Genomic DNA, 19628 nt, shown 5'->3' on the forward strand with positions numbered 1-19628 from the left:
TGTGTGTTGTTTGTTAACAGGGCAGGTAAATCTCTGAAACAATATTTTTGACCAAAAAGCTTTCATGTAATCTGATTTGTTTGTGAGCTGTGAGACAATTTGCACTTAGAAAAGAAATTCACCTTCAGAGGAAAAAGGCTGTGGATTAAATTGAATGTAAGATTTCATCTGCTCATTTTAAGTATTTTCTGTATGTTACTATTTATCCTTTGAGAAAGAAAATGTCAATGTGCCATCGCATTTTGTCGTATCTGAGCTTCAGTTGTTCAAGAAAATATTTTTGCACAAGAAATGATGGGATGATGTGTTTTGAATCGTTTGTGCATCTCCAAGCTAATCGATTTCTAATCCAAGTGTGAGATTTGTGATGTTTTGGGTCAGGGTGTGACTTTTTTGTTTTTGAAGTTAAGTATGCTTTTATGCATCATGTTTTATTTCAATTTTTAATGTCTAACAAAATTTATTGTTTATTTTTGTTCACCTCCCCTCTTGTATCATGAACCATAAGGTCACAAATTTCTTAAAGTCTGTAAGCAATATTTACTTTAATTGAACCATTTTGTTTATGACCCAGTTCTCAGACCAATATCAGTGCGTCTGTGTGGTTCACGTTTGTCATGACTGAGGGGGGAAACATTTTTACTTTTGTGTTTTTAAAGACCATGGTACTTCATGACATCCAATCTGTAAATGACCATAAAAAAATAGAAGCAACATGGCTGCCGAGTTTAACTTGCAAATTACCAGTAAAAATCACCTGGATTTCACAGGGCGCTTTTATTTTATACAATAAAAAAAAGTTAACTTCTCCTTGTTCCGTCCAGCTGTTCAAACCTTTTTGAAAAAGTAGCCAACATCTGCAGTGCATGCTTCTGAATCTGTGTCATATTTTCCTTCCAAGGTGATATAATTTGTGTGAAAAAGTTATTTGATAAATTGTTTTATGTTATAGATTGTTTTATCCGTGGCCATACTGAATGTAACCTTTGGTGTGACAGATCACTAATGATGTATGCAAGAAAAGCACTACCATAATTAAATAAAGGCCTCCTGCACTGTTTTAAGACAAACATCAGCTGGAATATTCATAATAGTTTCCACACAGACATGAATGTCCTGGTTTGGTTTCTTACTGCAGGCCTGACTCGTTCTGACTTTTCCCACCGATGCTGAACATGTGGTTGAATTTAACAGTTAACAAGTTTATGAGGGACATCTGAATGGAGGAAGCAGCTGGCAAGCACAGTCAAAAACAAGGACCAGATTTAATTTCATTTCATTTCATTTCAATCATGATTAATTCAATGGATTATTAATCAAGTAAAAATGTAAAACACTCACTGGCATCAGCTTCTCAGATCGCCATGATGTCAGAGAATCGACAGCCCGTTTACCAACAAATAATGTTTTCCAAATAACGATCATTTACTTTTCCAAAATAACATTTACAAGCACATTCTCAATAGCTGAATCGTGTTGTACATTACAACTGAGAAGAGTTTTGATTCATCTTTTATTGCAGATAATCAGTCCATGTTTGAAGTCATTGAAAATGAATTTTAATCCAGAATGTGATAAACCAGATTCAAAGATCTGATCCCCATTTGCCTGCACTGAGATGATACTAATTTGTAATATATTAAGGAGTTGACTTTGAAAAAGGCAAGGATTCATCTCCATGTGATTTTTTTTCTGTCAAGTTCACAATTAAAAAATGTTCAGTATCCATCTGGAATAAAGTGACTTCTATAATCACTTTCCAGTTTTGACTCTTATCAAATCCAAAAGATTATCCATTTAATTTACCTCTTCCAGAGGTCAAAGGTCATGCTCAGGTAAACCACATGAAGCTGGTGTTTTATCACAGGACAGTTTCTTACTGAGCAGCACCACCTGAAAAAAAGCCCCACAAAAGCCCTCCAAAAAGGTTCAAAAAGTTTGCTCAACGAGAGCAAAGAAAAAAAAAATATTGAAGGCAACTTGGTATTCAAGCCTCAGAGTTAACACATAAACACGAGGAACCAATACTGATGCCAATTCATGTGTACTTCAACACGAACGTGAATTAAAACACATTAAAATAAATGTAACCATGTACATTAAAAATCTGTAAAAACAGACCAGCCTGGGACGCAGACAAAGTGATCAACAACTTTAACAGTCCAATGTCTTAATCATGTAAAAGATTCTATAAAAATCCTACCTGCTGGGAGATGAAAGCACTAAAAAGTTAGAACATCAGTTAGACATCAGTAAGAACTCATCAGTTTTCAGACCATAACTGTCATTATTCACAATCTTTTTCCTCTGTCCTCAATGACAGTTTTAAAAAGTCCAGACACGGCACCTTTCCGGGCAGAGATCTGGGTCATATTTGTTGAAAGCTTGAAGCTTTTGCAGCTGTGTGGAATTTGAACCATGTGGAAGCACATCAGCTACTTTACAGGACAGAGTGGTGAATTAAAAAAAGTTTTCCCTGCTGCATTTGTCTTAGTCTTTCCATTGTTTTCAAACAATATTTATCATCATGATCAAAGACTAAAATCCAAATTTGAAATATTTCTTAAAATTTTCCCATTGTGGAAACAAGCTCCCCAATAAAAAAATAAAAATCACTGTGATTCTTGTACCAGAGTTGACGCCATCAAAAAGGTCTCCCAGGAGTTTCAGAGTTCATCGTCTTCGCTGCTGTCCCATGATGTCAGGCTTGGAGCTCTCCGAGGGAGGAGCTTGTGCTGCTGTCAGGATTCCTCTCCAGCCCCCTGGCTGATCACATGGTGGTATCCTCTGCTGCCAGGTGGCTGTTTCTGCCAACAAATAACCCCGAGCAGGAGGATGATGAGCAGTAAGAGCAGACAGCCAGACACTGCCAGACTGATGATCACCCCTGAAGATGGACAAGGGAAACAATCAATAGAGGGAAAGTCTTTTTTGTCTTTATTCTTCTGCGCATGTGTGTGTGTGTGTGTGTGTGTGTGTGTGTGTGTGTGTGTGTGTGCAAAGCTCACTTTTATCGCTGTGTTCAGAGGGCACCTGGCACTCCTTTTCCCTGTCATCTGAGATCCAGGACTTTGTGATTCTCACAAAGTCCTCCAGGGGGCATTGAAGTGAGCAGCCTGGTAACTCCAGCGGGTACGGAGACACCGAGCTATCGTTACGGTAAAACAGGGACACGGAGACAGAACTGGACACAGAGAGGAAGCAGGGGTCGTAGTTATAATCTACATTTTATCCTTTTACATCTAATATCCAGTATTAGTCAATGGTCAAAGGAGAACAAACTGACAAGAATTCATATTTTAAACGCATTTTTAAAATCAGTAAATTCATAATGTTTAAATTGTTGATACAGCTAAATCTGGTTGTGTCAAACTTCAAAGTAAAATGTATTCTTTTCTTTCTTTCTGAGAATCAGCTCTTCATGTCTTCAATATTATGCGAGTTGCTTAGTTAGGTTTGTCGTCCTCAGTGGAGGTAATTCATTTTCACAGTTGAATGCATTTGTCTGTGCAAGTGTGCGTTTTACCCATTGTCATCTCTGTGCAGCTCAAATATTTGACAGGAAGCATATGGTGGCTGTCTTCCATTGAACACATTCAAGCTGGCCTGAAGAGCAGCCACAGTGGTGTCATGCTGTGAAGTGCACACACACAAGAACACAGGAGTTAAGATAAAAAGAACAATAACACTCCTATGACCAATCAAAGGTGACAAAACCCACATACCAGGCAGTTGAGCCATCTTATAATGTTAGTGTTTTATCTCACTCACCGCTGATAGCATCATCATTTTCAGCCGCTGTTTTGGACTTGGGACCGCCATTTTAGAAAGATTCTTCACTATTTCACCCAACAGGATACCTGAGAGACAGAGAGCAATTCCCTCATTTAATCCCTTATTTAAAAGGTCAGTAATGTCAGCAGATACAAGAGGAAAAAAAAGATATCAATTAATGCTAAAGACAAATAGTGTATCAGGTTTAGCAGACATTTTCCTTCATTATCATAAGCATACACTGTTGACTGTGCTGCTTCCAGAAATCGAATGGAGAATAAAATACAGATCAAACCACAGCATGAAATAATCCCCCACAAGTGCACTGCTTCCTCCTGTCTATGCGCTATTTACAAGAATCTAGCTTGTGTTGTTTCAGGAAATTACTGAGCCTTAACCCCCCCCAAAAACATGAAATACCACAGAATGATGGTTCCTTTCCTGAGCTACACCCACGTACCTCCCTGCAGTCGGCTTTTCTCCTGTTGGTTGTAGACCCCAAATATGATCTGTGAAAATCAGCCATCAAACTATAATTGCATTCAAAAAATGTAACCGTAAAAATGTAATTTGAAAGGCACCGCTGCTCCTTCTTGTACCTGAAATCCAAAGTCTTTGAGCACTCTGAGCTTTTCCATCACTTCAGGAGTCACCCAGGCAGGAGCTGACATGTTGTGAAGAGACTGAAAGTAACAAGATACGATTTTGAAATGTTTAATTAAAGTAGACAAACTGGCGCTCTGTATGACTTAGCACTTTACAACCATGTCTCACACTATTACTCAACTATTGGGTGGCTGTACTCTGTCACCCAGAGGTCCCTAATCTTGTATGGATTGGTCCCTGTCAGATCAAGATGGGAATGTTGCACCTTTGCACAGTGGTTAGCACCGTCACCTCAGACAGACACAGGTCCATCCAGGAGCCAGCTACTCCAAAGTGACCACAGGCGTTTGAATGATCAGCCTCTGATTTGGCTTGTTTGATTCAATGTAAATCCGCAAAGTCAGAATAATGAACAATGAATAATGAGCTTGAATATGTATGGCTCAGCCTGTTTCACATTCATGTTCCTCTAAACTGCTGAGGGAAGTTGAGTCACGAGACGACAGCCAACAGTCAGTAGATTTGATGAGTCACAGTTAACCCGCGTAAAGTTTAGTATGCGTACAGATTTTTGTTGAGAAAGCCCTGTATCATTAACTGAAAAATGTATTGATGACAAGAAAGTCCCAATGAAATCTCCATGAAAAATTCTGATTTTCCACATAATGTCAGTTAAAAGTTCATTCAACTTGCTGTTACAAATCAACGGACATATGGACACAAATGTTGTTTTCACTGGTGTGTGTCCTACCTCACAGTAGAGTGTATCATACACACTCCACACTGACTCCACGTCGGTTTTATTCAGGCCTGTTTTATTCTTCACCAGATTGATGATGTCCTGCAGAGAGAAGCAAATGTCAAATGATTTGAAATAACTTCAAAAAACAAACAAAAAAGCATTATTCTCTATTTTACCTTACATTTTCTTACATTTCAAATTTACTCTTTTATGACTAATAACCACAACAGAAATATAAGAAACTCAGGACAAGGCCTCTGTGTACCTGGTATGTGGTGGTGACATTAAGAAACTCCTTCGTGTGTTCTGTTTCATTCATCAGCTGTTGGTAGCGAGGACAGTCTCCCAGAGGAAATGACAGAAGCTGCCAAAAAAAAGAAAAGGACAAATTCAGATGAATTGTTCAACAGATTTTTGTTCACTTTCCACTCTGTGCACGGATCGAACACCGTACCCTCTCTTCACTTTGTGGCACAGTGTGCACAGGGATCGGCTGCCACTTCAGATTGGGATTGAAGAGCTGCTGACCACTGGGGGGGTAGAGACCTTGAGTGCAACAGGAGTCACAATGTTAGTGAGGAAGAGGAAGAGCCCTGTAAAGAGGAAGCAGGAGAAGGATGCTCAGACCTGCCAGGTTGGCCTCAGCGCTCATCAGGGTGCGATCGTAGTCCGTGCTACGAACCAAGACCTGAGGACAAAGGAGTCTCAAGTCAGCAGTCACCACACACTTCAAATAAGCACCATCAAATACACGTTCTGTTCATAGACAAGTGCAAGCACTGGATAATTATCCGCACAGATTCACAGGACTTCCAGCACCAGTGGGAACCCTGCATGAGGCCAATATTAATCCATCTAAATCAAGCTACATCTACATATGAAGAAGAAGGCGATGTGATCTGAGAGTCAGCCTCCCACCTCATGTCTGTCATAGGATTCATTAAGAAATCCTTTGTATCGACTCCTCAGAAACTGGCCCAGTTCAAAGTGCTGCCTCATCCCCTCCTAAAAAAAAAAAAAAAAGACACACAAATACCCAATATTATAATAGCTGTTCAATGGTCAACACTGCCCCTTGCAAGGGGGGGAACAGTATAATGAAAGACTGTCAACACTATCATGAACTTGATCATGCAATTTGAGCTGAGATTGAAATGCATGCAGATTGTAGGTTGTGCCATCCAAATAGGCTACATGTGTAACAATTCATTGCTCTCATGAACAAATATTTTACACATGTGAGGTCAGCCATGTTGTACCTGTGATAACTGTCCAAAGCCTTGTGGCCAGGCGCTCTCTTGGTACGGGTCGGTGGGATAGGCCCTGACTGGTGATCTGTCGCCATGACGGAACAACTGCAGGGGAAAGATGAGGGAAAACACGGCACTGAGTACACACATGGTTAAAATATCAACAAGGCCCTTAGTTTTTGGCACAAACTCTGAAACTCTGCCTCTTCATTTGCATTTTTCAATGATACCGTGAACTGAAAGCCCAGTGAAAATATTCAAACGTTGCAGCACAGAACATGTTTGAAATATGACCTAAAAGATTGAATTTCCGCTTGAGATTGAATATCTGTATTTGCAGTCAAAGTGACCACCAATAAGTCTGCAGAGCTGTCTCATCAGATAGAATATAGACAGTTAAGGAACCATCAAAGGGAAGTGTTGGTTTCTGGTTTTCTTCTGTGTGACCAAGCTGAATTAAAATAGCTGAAAAAGTGTGTAAACTCTATTCTGGGGAGGGTAATCCCTTTGCAACTGCTAATCTCATCTCCTCCACAGTCCATTAATGGCTGCCGGGCAGGTAACCAGGTAACAGTTTCTAAGAATGAGTGCAATAGTAGGACAGAGCGTCAAGATCAGCGGCTTGGATTGCAGCTGACCTTCCACCTCAGCAACATCAGTAAATGCTGTGACATTCAGGATTATTGATTTCATGGTTTAAATGCAGGGAAACAGCGTGTCTAATGCCATTTCGCTTCTCACTGCTATGGCAGATTCCAATCTGTAATGCTGAAAGAATTCAGCCTGAGGGGAGAGTGGATCAAAACAAATAACATATTTGATAATCCAAATATTGGAGATGATTTATGATGAAAACGTGGGTTCAATTTTACTAAATAACTAAAGTACAGTAAATGTTTAGCAACCAGGTCATCATATTTGCTGTTACCAACATCTTTAATCCGAAAGCAGACTCAAGGTTTGCTTTCCAAAAGGGCTGAACTTTGCTGCAACATGGCCATCATACTTTGCACAGAAAATAATAATAGGTCAGAATAGTGGGAGTTCAACTGTAGCATCTTGCAGGAGCAAGACAGGAATATCTGTGTTGCATTTCTTTACTCCTGGTAAATACAAAAAGGGTCCTTGACTTCTGCATCTACAATAGACTTTTCTACATGATCCACAGAGATTAGAAATGACAGAATATGAAAAAAAGTGGACCAATGATTTATTTTTGTCTGTGTAACGAAAATCAGATGAGCAGTCAGCTGACAGGATGGTTGAATGACCAGGAACAGAACAGGAACAGAAAATGGATTGAAATTGATTATTGTAGCTCCATGTCCACCTTAAGCCTAACCTTAAGGCGACAAGAGATCCAAGTTTTCAGTGTACATGTACAAAAAAAAACAAAAAAAAAAAACAGTTCATTTAAAGTTCAGTCATGTTTACACAACGTCATTTTCCCTGGGGCAAGTTATTGCTAAAGAACAGAAAAAAAACCTTTTCTTTTTTAAAAAACAAAGACTGGTAGCTGAATTTTTAATAGTGCCGAATTCCCCAGAAAGCCACATTAATCTGTCACTGACTTAATTCACACGAAATGAAATACATTTTTTCACTGACAAGCAGAACAAACCGAACAATGCACCGAAATTTCAGCGGAGTCTGTTTCACGTCGACAAAAGCGCAGAGACAAACGAGGAGCCCGCCAGCCTCCGCAGGGTTTTAGCAGACATGGACATTACTCACCACAGTCACATAAATGAGTGATTTTCCTGCTGTAGCCTGCTGACACACAAACCCGACCATCAGCAGACGGAGCACCGCTGCAGGAGCCATGTTTTCTGCCTGTGTGACCGAAGAGCAAGCACCGATCCGCCGCTGACGAACTGCCGGAGCGCCGGCCCGTCAGCCACACGTCAACCGGAAGTCGGATAAAAGCTTGAATCCACGTTTTGAAAACTACTTTAGGTGGCTTTAAATGTTCTCAAAACTGTTTATAAATAATAATTAAAAAAAAAGAAATGTTCTTGTTCTATTTACGAAAATTGATTGAAAAATTTAAAAATCTTATTTTTCACATATTTTATTTTGATATCGCGGAGTCAGGGAAAACGGAAGTAAAGCGCATCCAAAGCGGAAGTGGTAATTTAGCCGTTTTTTTTTTTTCAATCTAAAAAAATTCACGCGGCTGACACACCTTTCTGAATATTTACTAACATCTACAGTTCAGATGGAAAGATAAATCAGCTGCAGTTTCTCTGAGCAGCCACCTGAAGGCAGCAACATGAGATTCACTGTTAATAACAAGAAAACTGTTCTAATGATGTTTTCATTGTGTCCAACACTGCACAGACGTTTGAAACACTACAATCAGGGTACATTCAACATTTTGGGAAATATGTTAATAGAAGGTGTTCTCGTATATTTCATTGTAATCCCTCTTTTCCAAGGACTGGCATTCATTTAACCATTGAGGATATACATTTCCGTGTATTAAATATGCTACTTCATATTAATCAAGATCAACACCAGATTATAATTATAAGTATCTTTAAAATGGCTAATCTAAGTAAGTGGGTTGTGTGCAGTGTTGGAGCTGCAGCTGCTTTTAGATATTATGCTATTTTGGCTGTACGAGCTGTCATTAATTTATGTTAGTGTCATCATTCAATTATTACTTCCAGCACCAGTTTATGACTGGTGAACTCAACTTGTTTGTCAGTATCAATCATAACAGTTTCCAACATATTTTGGCCACAGCTTTGAACGAAATACGTACAAAAGAGCTAATGCTATTTAAAATTGTGTCTTCGAATGCAAAAGTTCCAAAGTTTTCGGAATCAATATAGGCTAACACGAAGGTTAGAAACCAAATGACCATTTATCATATGTGGGTATATATCAGGCTTATACAGCTACCGTGTTTGATATGTACTGCAAATCACAGTTCTTGTACAGAGTTCACTTAGTCACAGTTACAGATCAATCACCATATTCATAATGCAGGTCTCAGTAAAACATTAGGCATTGCTGTAAGTGGTCACAGAGCACAGTAGAAATATTATTCTTTTGGCAAAGCACTGATGATCAGGACAGGGAAGGTTGTCATCTACTCTTTCTACTGATGGTTACTAACTCTTACAACACTATATATAGTCTATTGCTCATTTGCTCCATTGTTGAGCTCATAGCTTGCACCTTGTCTTTTTAGCTCATAGGAAGGGGTGATAACAAGTTCTAAAATTATTATACACCACCACCATGTGCAGATATGTTCACTCACTCAGCAAAAACATTTCAGATCTGGTAACTTGGGAAATTGTACTAAAGAACAATTCTGAATAGAGCTCACAGTGGAAAAGTGTTCGATTTGGGCTGGAATGAAATTGTTTTGGAGCCAAATTTCTCTTCATTTACAGCTTCAAAGGAGGAAGACAAACACTAGAATTTAGCCATTAATGTACAACAATCCTGCATTATTCTGATTTTGAAGAAAATGTAGAAACAAAATAATAATTCTCAGGTGAGTTCTGGAGTTAGAGTGACTTTTTCAACTCTTGGATATAAATGAAAATATATGCACATATGTGCTGTAAATCTCTTTTATGCAGCGCAGCTTTGCTATTCACAGTCAGAATTCATTACACTTTAAAGGAAAACTCTGCCTCAGTGTCTTACACTTCAGGGTTTTTGTTAATACCTATTCGGTGTAGTGACCTATTCAGGTGAAATACTGTTAGTGAGGTCCTTAATTTCTGCTTCTGAAACAGAGGAACAGGTACAGTACTCACCTAAAAAATAATAAACAGCATAAAAACAAAAGAATATGCATCATCTTACACAGTTAAGCAAAAGTACCTGTTTCAACAATGATGTGTTCTTGGACTTGTTAACTTGTAGTTGCCTTGTCTCTTCAAGGAAGTGCATGATTATAGTCAACCATTAACTCCCTTGTCGTGAGACTCATTGAAGGTCCATTATTATTATTACCATTATGGATCTTAAGTACATGATCAGAGCAGCTTCTTCGATCCAGCACTTTCACAGTTGCCTCACCACCAAGTCCATCAGATGAACGTCTTAAAAAAAAAATCTACAAAACCACTTAAAAAAGGCTCAGAGAGTTGGGTTAATAATAATAACTATTAGAATAATAATAAAAAATGAAAGCACAGTAGAATATGGCCTCATTGCTTTGTTTTGATTGTCTTGTGTTTGGCTTGCTAGTCAAAGTTGGGGGATTGAAGGGCAGATGGCGGGAGAGGGAGGTTATGAGAAGTCCCAAACGGTCTCAGGAGTGTCAGCGGTGGGTGATGTTGGTGCATGGCAGGACGGACCGGGGGGGCAGGACACTGGAGGGTCCTCTGGGCTGGTGAGGGGCACTGCTGGATACATGAGGCTGAGGAAGGAGTCTCTATTGTGTCTCTTCACCTGTTATAAAACAACACAACCACTCATGTGTGTCTCTTTTTATAGTACAAGATGATAAATCAATTTGCGCCTGTAAAGGCAGTCATTACATTGAACACAGAAACAGAGTGGATTTGAACTATTTCTGCTTGTTGGACATAATCGGTCAGAAACCCACCTGCTTGAAGAAGGCGTGGGTCAACAGTGCAGTTGCTGACGGTCTATAGAAGAGAGAAAGAGGGCAAACTGTAATTTGTGTTGTGGCCTATATGTTTATGTTCTCTGTCTTTTGTACTCTTCCTTCAATGGAACAACCTGCGCTCAGGCTGCTGCTGCAGACACAGCTGGACTAGGTTGTGCAGGGTAGCTGAGTGGTTTTTCGGCCCGGGGCTCTGAGGTCGGTCGGTGGGAGGAGCGGTGGCACTGTGTGTCAGGCTCCCAGTGGCCACGCTCTCCCCAATGCCAGAATCCACCCCAGACCGCGACACCTTCAGTCCCCCGAGCTCTCCGAGTGGGAAGGGGGCCACATCAAGCAGGCAGCAGTGGGAACCGCGCAGCTTCTGAAGCAGCATCTGAGCCACAGTTCAAACTTTAGTATGCCTGGCCTGACTTGTGAAAGCTAAAAGTGCACTTCAACTGAACTTAAAGTGTCTTTATTACCTGGGTGGGTGGCATATCCTGGAAGGGGACCCTGCCGCTGACAAGCTCACAGGCAACAATACCTAAACTGTAGATGTCTGACTTTACTCCGTAACCGTGCAGGTCCTACTGAGGACAACACGGCAGGGAGAGGAGCACAGAACAGACGAGAATGAGCATTGCTGCACGTGGTCATTGAGCTGGAGCTCACCTAAGATGGATGTGTCTGACTGAATTTAGAGAGTCCTGACCTGTCGCAGCAGTTCAGGACTGAGCCAGGGCAGTAGGGTGGGGCTGTGATGGGGCATGTCAAACACCGCCCTCATCCTCTTCCCCTCACGCATCATACTGTAAACACTGTGGAGCCCCGAGAGGTAAACATGCCCCTCCCCTGACAGCAGGATATGACTGGCCTTCACCCCCCTGAGAAACACAACGAGAAATTAAGGAAGAAATTCAAAACACAAATACTTATATTTTTAGGTTTTTTGTCTGAGCCATTCCTTTCCCTGTTTTCACTGACCGGTGAATGTAGCCCATCCGGTGCAGGTACTCTAATGCTTTCAGGACACCATACAGCAAGTATGCTATCAGCGATTCACTCATTCCATCTGGGAAATACGTCCTCAGTAAAGTGTCTGCAGAGCCTGCAGACAGGACGACACAACAAATTGGTCATAAATTCCAAACATGCAAATTCGAAGGCTGAACTAATTGCAGTTATCAAATGTTGTCTAAAAAGCTTCAGAAACTAGTTAAAATGAAGTGACCACATATATTCAGTTCACTGTCAACTATGATGAAGAATCACATCTTATTTATTTAAACTATGAAATTGCTAGTTTTAGTCATTGAAAAATATTGATTATTCCTGTATTTGAGTAACTGCAGGATGTTTGGTGCAAAATAAAAACTGACCATAGGCCATCAGTGGAGAGAGGACCCAAAGCTGGCAGCAGGAGCTGAAAACCAAGCGGGAGGTCAGCAGGTTGGGGTGACGGAAAAGCCTGGAGAGCAGAACCTCATTCTAGGGATTGGGAAAGAGATCAGACCTGAAGATGCAAGAAGAATCTACGCAAAGCAGAAATTCCCATGAAATAGATTTTGAGGCAATCAGCGCACCATGAGCTGCAGCAGCTCTTCCTCAGTGCACTCATCCAGGTTGGTTTGTTTGACGGCCACAAGCTGGCCAGTAGGGATGTGTCGTGCCATGCTCACCTGGCTCAGGTTATTGAAGCCCCTGCCTGTAACACAGTGAACTGGCATGAGTGAACTCTTTGCAGTGTACTTGGCTGACTCAGGTGTACCGGTGTGCTGTTCTCACCCAGCTCGGACAGCAGCTGGTAGTGGGCTGGCTCAGCTGACAGCCCTGTGACGTCATCACCACCGGCTGGCCCTTGCAGTGTGTATTCAGAACCATCGAAGCTCTGCAGGAATGCACACACCCACATTCAGCCCACAGGCACATTAAGCATCTATCTAAAAGCACGAGCAAATAAACATGACATTGTGCAAGTGACTCAAACTTTTTATTCTTGCATTGAATGATTTTTGACCTTTATCAACCTCTGGTAATGACTGGTAGCAACTGCATCTATGTTGGCAAACCAAGGCATGCTACATATACATGTTGGCGGTTTTGACCACTGTCACTGAGCCACAGAGTGTGAGCTGGTCGTGTGGGGGTGGATTAAATTTCCACACAAAGAGCTGCCTGTCAGACATTAAAGGGGTCGATGGTGTGAGCATAATTTCCTTCCTGCCCCTTTAATACACAATAACCTTTTCCCTCCAGTGGGTCATTAAATATTCAGCTCTCTAATATCATCCATCTAACTGGCTTTGTTCTGTAATAACCCCGAGACCTCCACAGACATATACCTTCTGATGGACGGGTCAACACAACACTTTTGAGACAAGGTGACGTGTGGAGGGACAATGGCTGCCAGGGGATGGCGCCATGACCCCAGGCACAGAGAAGGAAGGGGGTGGGTCATGGGGGGATGCTTGCACATTGAGTGAAGCAGACAGCAGTTTGGGTAAAGGAAATCTAGTTTGATTTTGTGTGTGTATACATATGATACACTAATATATATGCACACACACTTTCTTAGGCTTCACTTGTACCCGTCCCAGCATTTTGCCTGTATTATCAGGAGATAATGGCCTCATACAGTAGCAGTACATAATAATAATTATATCATAAAAGACATTTGTACTTGTGAATGACATCATCAGTGTTATCTCAATCCAGGTCTGAGATTTTGTAAAAAAACAAAAACAAAAAACAACTGATATGACCTACAGAGGCTTTTGCAAATGATGAGGGATCCAATGACACTGAGTATCAGGTTGCCTAATGGGAATTGTAGGAGCGAATGTTTTTAGCGCTTCAGCCATAGTATAGATAGACATAGAACCAAAATTCACATTCTTCTGTCCAACTTATCATTACTGAGTCTCTAGAATTTATATGATTGGAATACAAAACTGATGGACAACACCCTTCAGGTGTCACCAGCAGTTTTAACAGCTGCCAGGACTCACTGTCTTTCATGGTTAAGCAGCTTCATAGAACTGATGAAAGAATAGTGAAGATGGTAGAGCATCAGTGTAATGGCTGCCTCCATGCTGACAGCATCTTTCCTACTGACCAGGAACTGGTGGCTGGTGTCTTCATAGCGCTCCTCTATGTCCATGGGCTGGACCTGAGCGTGGGAGATGCAGGAACAGTCCTGGTGAATGGGGGAGGGGGGAGCACAGGTGAGAAATGCCCAAAAGGACAAGGAGGAGTGGAGAGGAAAAACATGGAGCTTGGAAAGTGGGGTGTTGAAATGAATCTGCCGAGGGTGGAACAGTCACAAATGAGGAAGGGAAGCAAGCATCTGGAAATATGGGCACTGAAACAGCTTTTTATCAGAAGTGGTGAGTGAAGTGGAACAAAAGTGATGGCAACAAAGAAGGTGCTGACTGGCTGAGGTGTCCCAAAAGACCACGATAAGAGCTGCATACATACTTAGATGTGCCTGGTAGATGTGTGGGATGCACAGACAGACAGACAGACAATTGGCCTATTAATGCTACACAACACTGTGCAGATGCAGGCTGGAAATACTTTTCAGGCAACCAATATAAAGAAGCTCATGAACTCATGGATAGTAATATTAGAACAGTAAAACAGTAATATCAGAATCAGTGCTTGATATTTCACAGTTATTCGGCTCATCATGTTTAATTCACTAAGATACTTCTGAATGAATTACATCCCAGCCGGGGTATCAGCATGAGCCATCTGATCGCGACTATACATCTACTGGGTCACAATAAAGCGACGATCGACGCAGAAACGCATGCAGCGTATTTATTCTCACCAAGAAAGACATGGAGTCCTTTCGGCGCCGGTAACAGCAGAGGCTGGGGCATTCATCCGCTCACAGGCTGCAGGAGTCCGGCCGTGATGGAGGGACGCAGGAGGGGGGAAGCGCAGCGCCGTAATACGAGACCGAGACACACGGACGATCCTCCAACAATCTAGGCAGCCAGCATCCATCCAGCCTCAGCCATCCATCCATGCATCAAAACATCCACAGATCAGTCCTGTGAAGCCTGGAAGAGAGATATATATTCATTAGTTCCAGTCAGATGCATGTTGGTGTTTGTTGGTGCATGTCAAAGAGGACATGCTGATAGTGCAGAAATAAAAGCCTCACTTGTCGAGCACAGTCGAAAACTGTATTTATTTCACAGTTTAAACTATGAAAATCAGTTCTCTTTCAATGTTGCTTTAACTTCAGCCATTTTCAAATGAAGACCAACTTTATTCGAATTGAAGATCAACCTCAATTTACATTATTTATAATGAAAACATGATATACGCGTTTTATCAGCTCTTTATCTGATCTTATCAGACTGTATTTCTTACTTTAGAGGGGAAAAAGGAACCCGTTGTCCTGTAAGCTCCCATTCGGTGCTCGGATAAAGTAAATATTCATTTCACGTTTTGCAGTGGGATTATAGTCACTGTCTTTATTTAAAAGCGGCCGACATGTGCAGAAAAGACTCCGCTCACCTTCTCCTGTCGACAGCAGCTCCGGAGCTTCGACGTAAACAACCTCCAAAACACAGACGACGGCCTGAAAACCGAAACGACGCTTCGTCTACACAAGATGTCTTCTATCATCATGTGTCCGAATCATAATCCGTTTGTGAGAAGTTGATATTTACAGTCAGAACCGAACCGCACAATGTCAAAGATCAAGAGGGGGGAAAAAAATGTAATCCCGACAGGGCTTTTAATTTGACACCAATAAGTGTCGCTCCGTGTAGACGTCACCCAAAGCTTCAGTCGCAGTTTGATGACGCGTTTCTCCCTCCCTTCTCCTCCATTGTTTGAGGTTATGGTCTTCGCTCAGCGGACTGCAGGAGCTGCCCATGCTGTGGATTAACACGTACAGAGGGTGAGTTTACACATCATCCTTCATCTTTTATTAAAAAAAAAAAAACAACAACAAAAACAAACAAACATATTTTAGTTCGGTGATGTCGTGATTCTCATCCAGCGGCGGACTCGGCCAGTTTGACGGTATTTGTGTTCACCATCGCAATGTCAGGAAACAGGAGCTGTCATCCTGCCCGAGAGGAAAACATGTCACGCATGAAGCAGCCATCAACACTTAAACCACTGAAGGCATATTAGATGGAACAAGAGGGGATTTTATGACAGATTATCTGTAAACTCACCTCCTGACCTGCAGGATTATCTCTGATAGCGCTGAGAGTTATCTGGCCTGCAGAAACACTGAGACAGGTCACACAGGACTTTAATACCATTTCAAAATATTATGTCATTTATTTCCACATATAAGGCATAAACAAGAACAGAAATTATTTATCCTGGATATATTTTCCTTTTTAAATAGTCTGTAAAGCAGCATCGATTTGACAGTACAACCTGATTTTATTGGCTTCACATTACCCACTGAGATCGAGGATTATTGTGGGATTTACACTCAGACACTTTGTGTAATTGTAGTTTTATCTAAAGGGCTTTTATCCCTTCGAGTTAAATGTGAGTAGTTCACAGGGATGAATTAAATGGCAGGAAGCAAATGAATTTGTATTTACTGACAAGTAATGTATCTTTCATCTTTCCAAGTGAGTTTTGTTTTCTTCAGTTTCTTCATGAAAGGTTTTTTGTTCTTGGTGTTAGCTGTCTCTGTTATAGTTAGATTTTCTTCTTCTGGCAAACAATAAGCAGGAATGGCTTTTGTTAGAGCTCAGTGAGCCAGACAGGGTCACATGCTGCCTCAGGTCCAGTCCTCTTCTGCTTAAGATGAGCAGAGAGCAGATGCTGTGATGCAGCACAAATAGAAACAAGGGAAATAACTCCAAACACACAGAAGCTGAGTGGGATATGAGTCACAGCAGTCAGAGTTTCATGTGTAAATGGAAAACTTCCTGGTAATATTTCTGACCTCACTTGAGTCTGGCACTCAGATGTGCTCATTTCCACTGCTGCAGTAGCTGGAGGTCACTCTGGATGACAGCACCACCAGGATGCTCAGACATGAGAAGAGATGAAGTCTGTACAAAGTTGATGTAAGCAGACATTCTCACTGGGAAAGAGCAGTGTTGCATATAATCCTGCTGCTGTCACTTGGCATTTTACATCACAATAATGAAAACTAATGTGTCACCAGGTTGTGGTCAGAATTTTCCCCAGCTGCTCTGTGAGGCTGGGGAATGTAAATTCATTTCTTGTTATCTTAAGATCCAATTCTTGGGATCATTTATTTTATCACAAACAAGAAGCTGTATGTCAGTGTTACTCATGAGATGAGTCACATGGACTAAAACAAGATTAGCTCTCAAATTTTAGCACGATGGAACGAAGAAGCATGCAATAGTTCTGTTTGCTCCAAAACCTAATGTGACTAATTCCACATCAGTCAGTACAATCGTTGTTAATGGGTCAGTACAGTATATCTGCCAGGCCTCTCATAGTTAACAGGGCATTTAGGGTTTAGCATTGTGTGCATCACAGTAATCTCCTTTTTGGAGCAAACAGTTTCAGCTTCACTGTTACATAAGCAGAGGATGAATGTTGCCCAAGGACTCAGTCTGTCCACAGACATTGCTTCCTGATACTCACATACCCCCACGCAGCTGCAAGCCAGGGTCATTCGTGCAGATGGTACTGATGATGAGGATGAAGAAGCTCTTCACAAGACTGTCCTATAAAAATAGCCAGAGTTGCAGCTTTTATTGTCAGTAAACAAAAATGAAATAGCACAATTACACAAACCCCTGTCCAAATTATTTTCGCTCTGGAAGAGGAAATACCACAATGATGTCACAGCGATGCCATCAGGGTTGTTTTAGTTTCACATTCGGAACAAAGAGGCTGTTGTATACACTGAAGATGTGGTGTTTGACTGATGTAGTATCTAGTCAAGATGCTTTCAAGTTGCATTATGGGAGATGTAGGATCTTTGCTTTTGGAGGTATAGTTTGGCCTCGGCTGTTTTTCTGTCTCTAACTTTGTGACATACAATGGCACTCAGTCATTTGTCTTTTTTCCAGCAGCAGTGGGTTATTTGGAACATCAGAATTGTGTGAAAAAAATATAACAGTGACTAAAAAGAGACACGACACAGAACTGGTAATCTATCCCTTTAAGACAGCTTCCTGTCTCATTCCTCATGCCATCCCTTTAAGACTGGGAACAGTCCCTACAGATACAGGCAACAGGAAGTGGGAGGGCTCCACGTCCCGCCTTGGCCATCTCCTAAAACCTTAGGAGATGGGGGGGGGGGATTATAAATGTCGGAGGCAGAAATGATCACACATTAAAAACCAACAGACGAGTATTGCAGTTCAGTCAATATTTTGATGATAATTTTTCTTCATTAATATCTCTCATTCTCTCTCTTCCTGTTTAAGGTAAAGGTGTGTGTGTGTCGGGGGGGGGGGGCATCTCCCATGATTGCAGGGACAGGATGTGATGTCACAACGATAGCAGCTTCCATCCTTCGTTTTGAAGTGGGGAGTCCTCCCCTGGCTCCTACGACAGGACATGTTTGAAGTCAAACCCCGGGCGGTGGAGAAGAAAGAGTCGAGCACAGAGACAGGTGGGAGGTTTGTGATGTGAATGACTGCTGTATCACACTTGTTAGCTTTGTGTACAAATGTTCCAATGCTCCATTTTGACATAATAATCACGTCTGATCGTGAAACAAGCAGTGAGCAGGATAGAGAACTATTTGTTTTATTGCTACGTAACCAACATTAGTAATAAAAATTGTTTACTTCCCCAGTCGTTCTTTAAGGCAGCCTGCTGTCTGCAGCGATGAGAAGCTCTGGCCACGAGGGGGCTAGAGAGAGGAAAACACATTGTTTCATTATTAATCTTTTTTTATAATAAAGTGATTAATACATTTGTGTTAAATAATAATAAATAAATAAACGTTTATTTCAGAAACGTTGACTCTCATTAAATTGTTGGATTTTATTACATGCAGAAACTAAAAGCAACAACAACATATTGGCTTTTCCCCTAAATACTGAAAAACCCACACTGACCACACTGCCGCTGCCGTGCTGTCCGGATGCACAGTTGCTGCGCCTATGGCCATGATGCTATAGTTAGCACCATCTGTCCTAGTAAACCACATATCTGCTCAAGTGAAAGGACATTGCCTTGAACAGTGTATGAGCCAAGAGCGCAAACACACACACACACATTCAAATGCACCATCAGCTCATGCTGCAAATGTGAAGTTGTATTTGTTACAAGTTGTTAAAAATGGAGGAGGAGGAGGGAGGCATAGTCTCCAGTTGTGGAGAGTCAAGGGGAGCCAGCTTGCCCCGTCACACTTATATAATATATAGTGTGAATTATTGGGCTTCAGGTGTAAAATAACTCCATTATATGAGAACAGCTAACTGCGTGCAAGACTGAACGACTGTCTTTCTCAATTTGTTGACATCACTTAATGAGTTAATTGTGTTTGAAGGGACTGTAATTGAAATTAATGCTAAAATTATGAGTCAACTATAATCAAAGTCATTTATGGCTCATTAAATCATAAATAAACAACTTTGTTTTTAAAGTTAGGGCTCTACCAATATAATGACTTGCTTGCTTATTTATTTTATATCTTTTGGTTTTTGGATAATTGAGTTTCATTATTTTGGGAATTTATTCGGAAGGCGATTTA

General features: G+C 41.2%; 2 protein-coding genes across 7 annotated transcripts; both read right to left on the reverse strand.

Moving 5' to 3' along the window:
* Positions 1-1241: 1241 nt before the first annotated feature.
* On the reverse strand, positions 1242-8281 carry acp2 (acid phosphatase 2, lysosomal). The gene is made up of 13 exons (XM_029515993.1): positions 8107-8281; positions 6382-6477; positions 6041-6127; positions 5750-5810; positions 5577-5668; positions 5388-5486; positions 5132-5221; positions 4374-4457; positions 4235-4283; positions 3772-3860; positions 3527-3633; positions 3009-3184; positions 1242-2887 (listed from the first exon to the last, which is right to left on the reverse strand). The coding sequence occupies exons 1-13, from the start codon at positions 8194-8196 to the stop codon at positions 2742-2744; spliced, it is 1266 nt and encodes a 421-aa protein (XP_029371853.1). The 5' UTR covers positions 8197-8281; the 3' UTR covers positions 1242-2741.
* Positions 8282-9241: 960 nt separating this feature from the next.
* Positions 9242-19386, reverse strand: stradb (STE20 related adaptor beta). 6 transcript variants are annotated; one of them, XM_029521719.1, is made up of 18 exons: positions 18991-19386; positions 17561-18782; positions 16884-16992; positions 16538-16732; positions 16150-16207; positions 15933-16037; positions 15479-15843; positions 14781-15015; positions 14064-14144; positions 12734-12836; positions 12628-12653; positions 12328-12436; positions 11933-12056; positions 11661-11832; positions 11431-11535; positions 11086-11342; positions 10949-10991; positions 9242-10791 (listed from the first exon to the last, which is right to left on the reverse strand). In XM_029521719.1, exons 8-18 carry the CDS (start codon positions 14790-14792, stop codon positions 10630-10632), a joined length of 1194 nt encoding a protein of 397 aa, XP_029377579.1. In that variant the 5' UTR covers positions 14793-15015; positions 15479-15843; positions 15933-16037; positions 16150-16207; positions 16538-16732; positions 16884-16992; positions 17561-18782; positions 18991-19386; the 3' UTR covers positions 9242-10629. The 6 variants fall into 6 exon arrangements, with proteins under 6 accessions (XP_029377579.1, XP_029377562.1, XP_029377554.1 ...); XM_029521702.1 differs by having other exon boundaries at positions 12532-12653; positions 16884-17643; positions 18718-18782; positions 18991-19383; XM_029521694.1 differs by having other exon boundaries at positions 12532-12653; positions 17565-18782; positions 18991-19383.
* Between the last annotated feature and the right edge of the window lie 242 nt (positions 19387-19628).

The sequence above is a fragment of the Echeneis naucrates genome, chromosome 2 (assembly GCF_900963305.1).
Source record: "Echeneis naucrates chromosome 2, fEcheNa1.1, whole genome shotgun sequence".
Lineage (NCBI taxonomy): Eukaryota > Metazoa > Chordata > Actinopteri > Carangiformes > Echeneidae > Echeneis > Echeneis naucrates.

Excerpts from the sequence above, each read along its gene's own strand:
- acp2 (XM_029515993.1), bottom strand. The coding sequence starts at position 8,196 with ATGGCTCCTGCAGCGGTGCTCCGTCTGCTGATGGTCGGGTTTGTGTGT. Across the intron at positions 6,128-6,381 it reads GCTTTGGACAGTTATCACAG|GAGGGGATGAGGCAGCACTT; the intron begins GTACAACATGGC and ends TTTTTTTTTTAG. Across the intron at positions 3,185-3,526 it reads CTGCACAGAGATGACAATGG|TTCTGTCTCCGTGTCCCTGT; the intron begins GTAAAACGCACA and ends CTCTGTGTCCAG.
- stradb (XM_029521702.1), bottom strand. Across the intron at positions 12,837-14,063 it reads ACACCAGCCACCAGTTCCTG|AGCTTCGATGGTTCTGAATA; the intron begins GTCAGTAGGAAA and ends GCATTCCTGCAG. Across the intron at positions 11,536-11,660 it reads GTCCTGAACTGCTGCGACAG|GACCTGCACGGTTACGGAGT; the intron begins GTCAGGACTCTC and ends TGTCCTCAGTAG.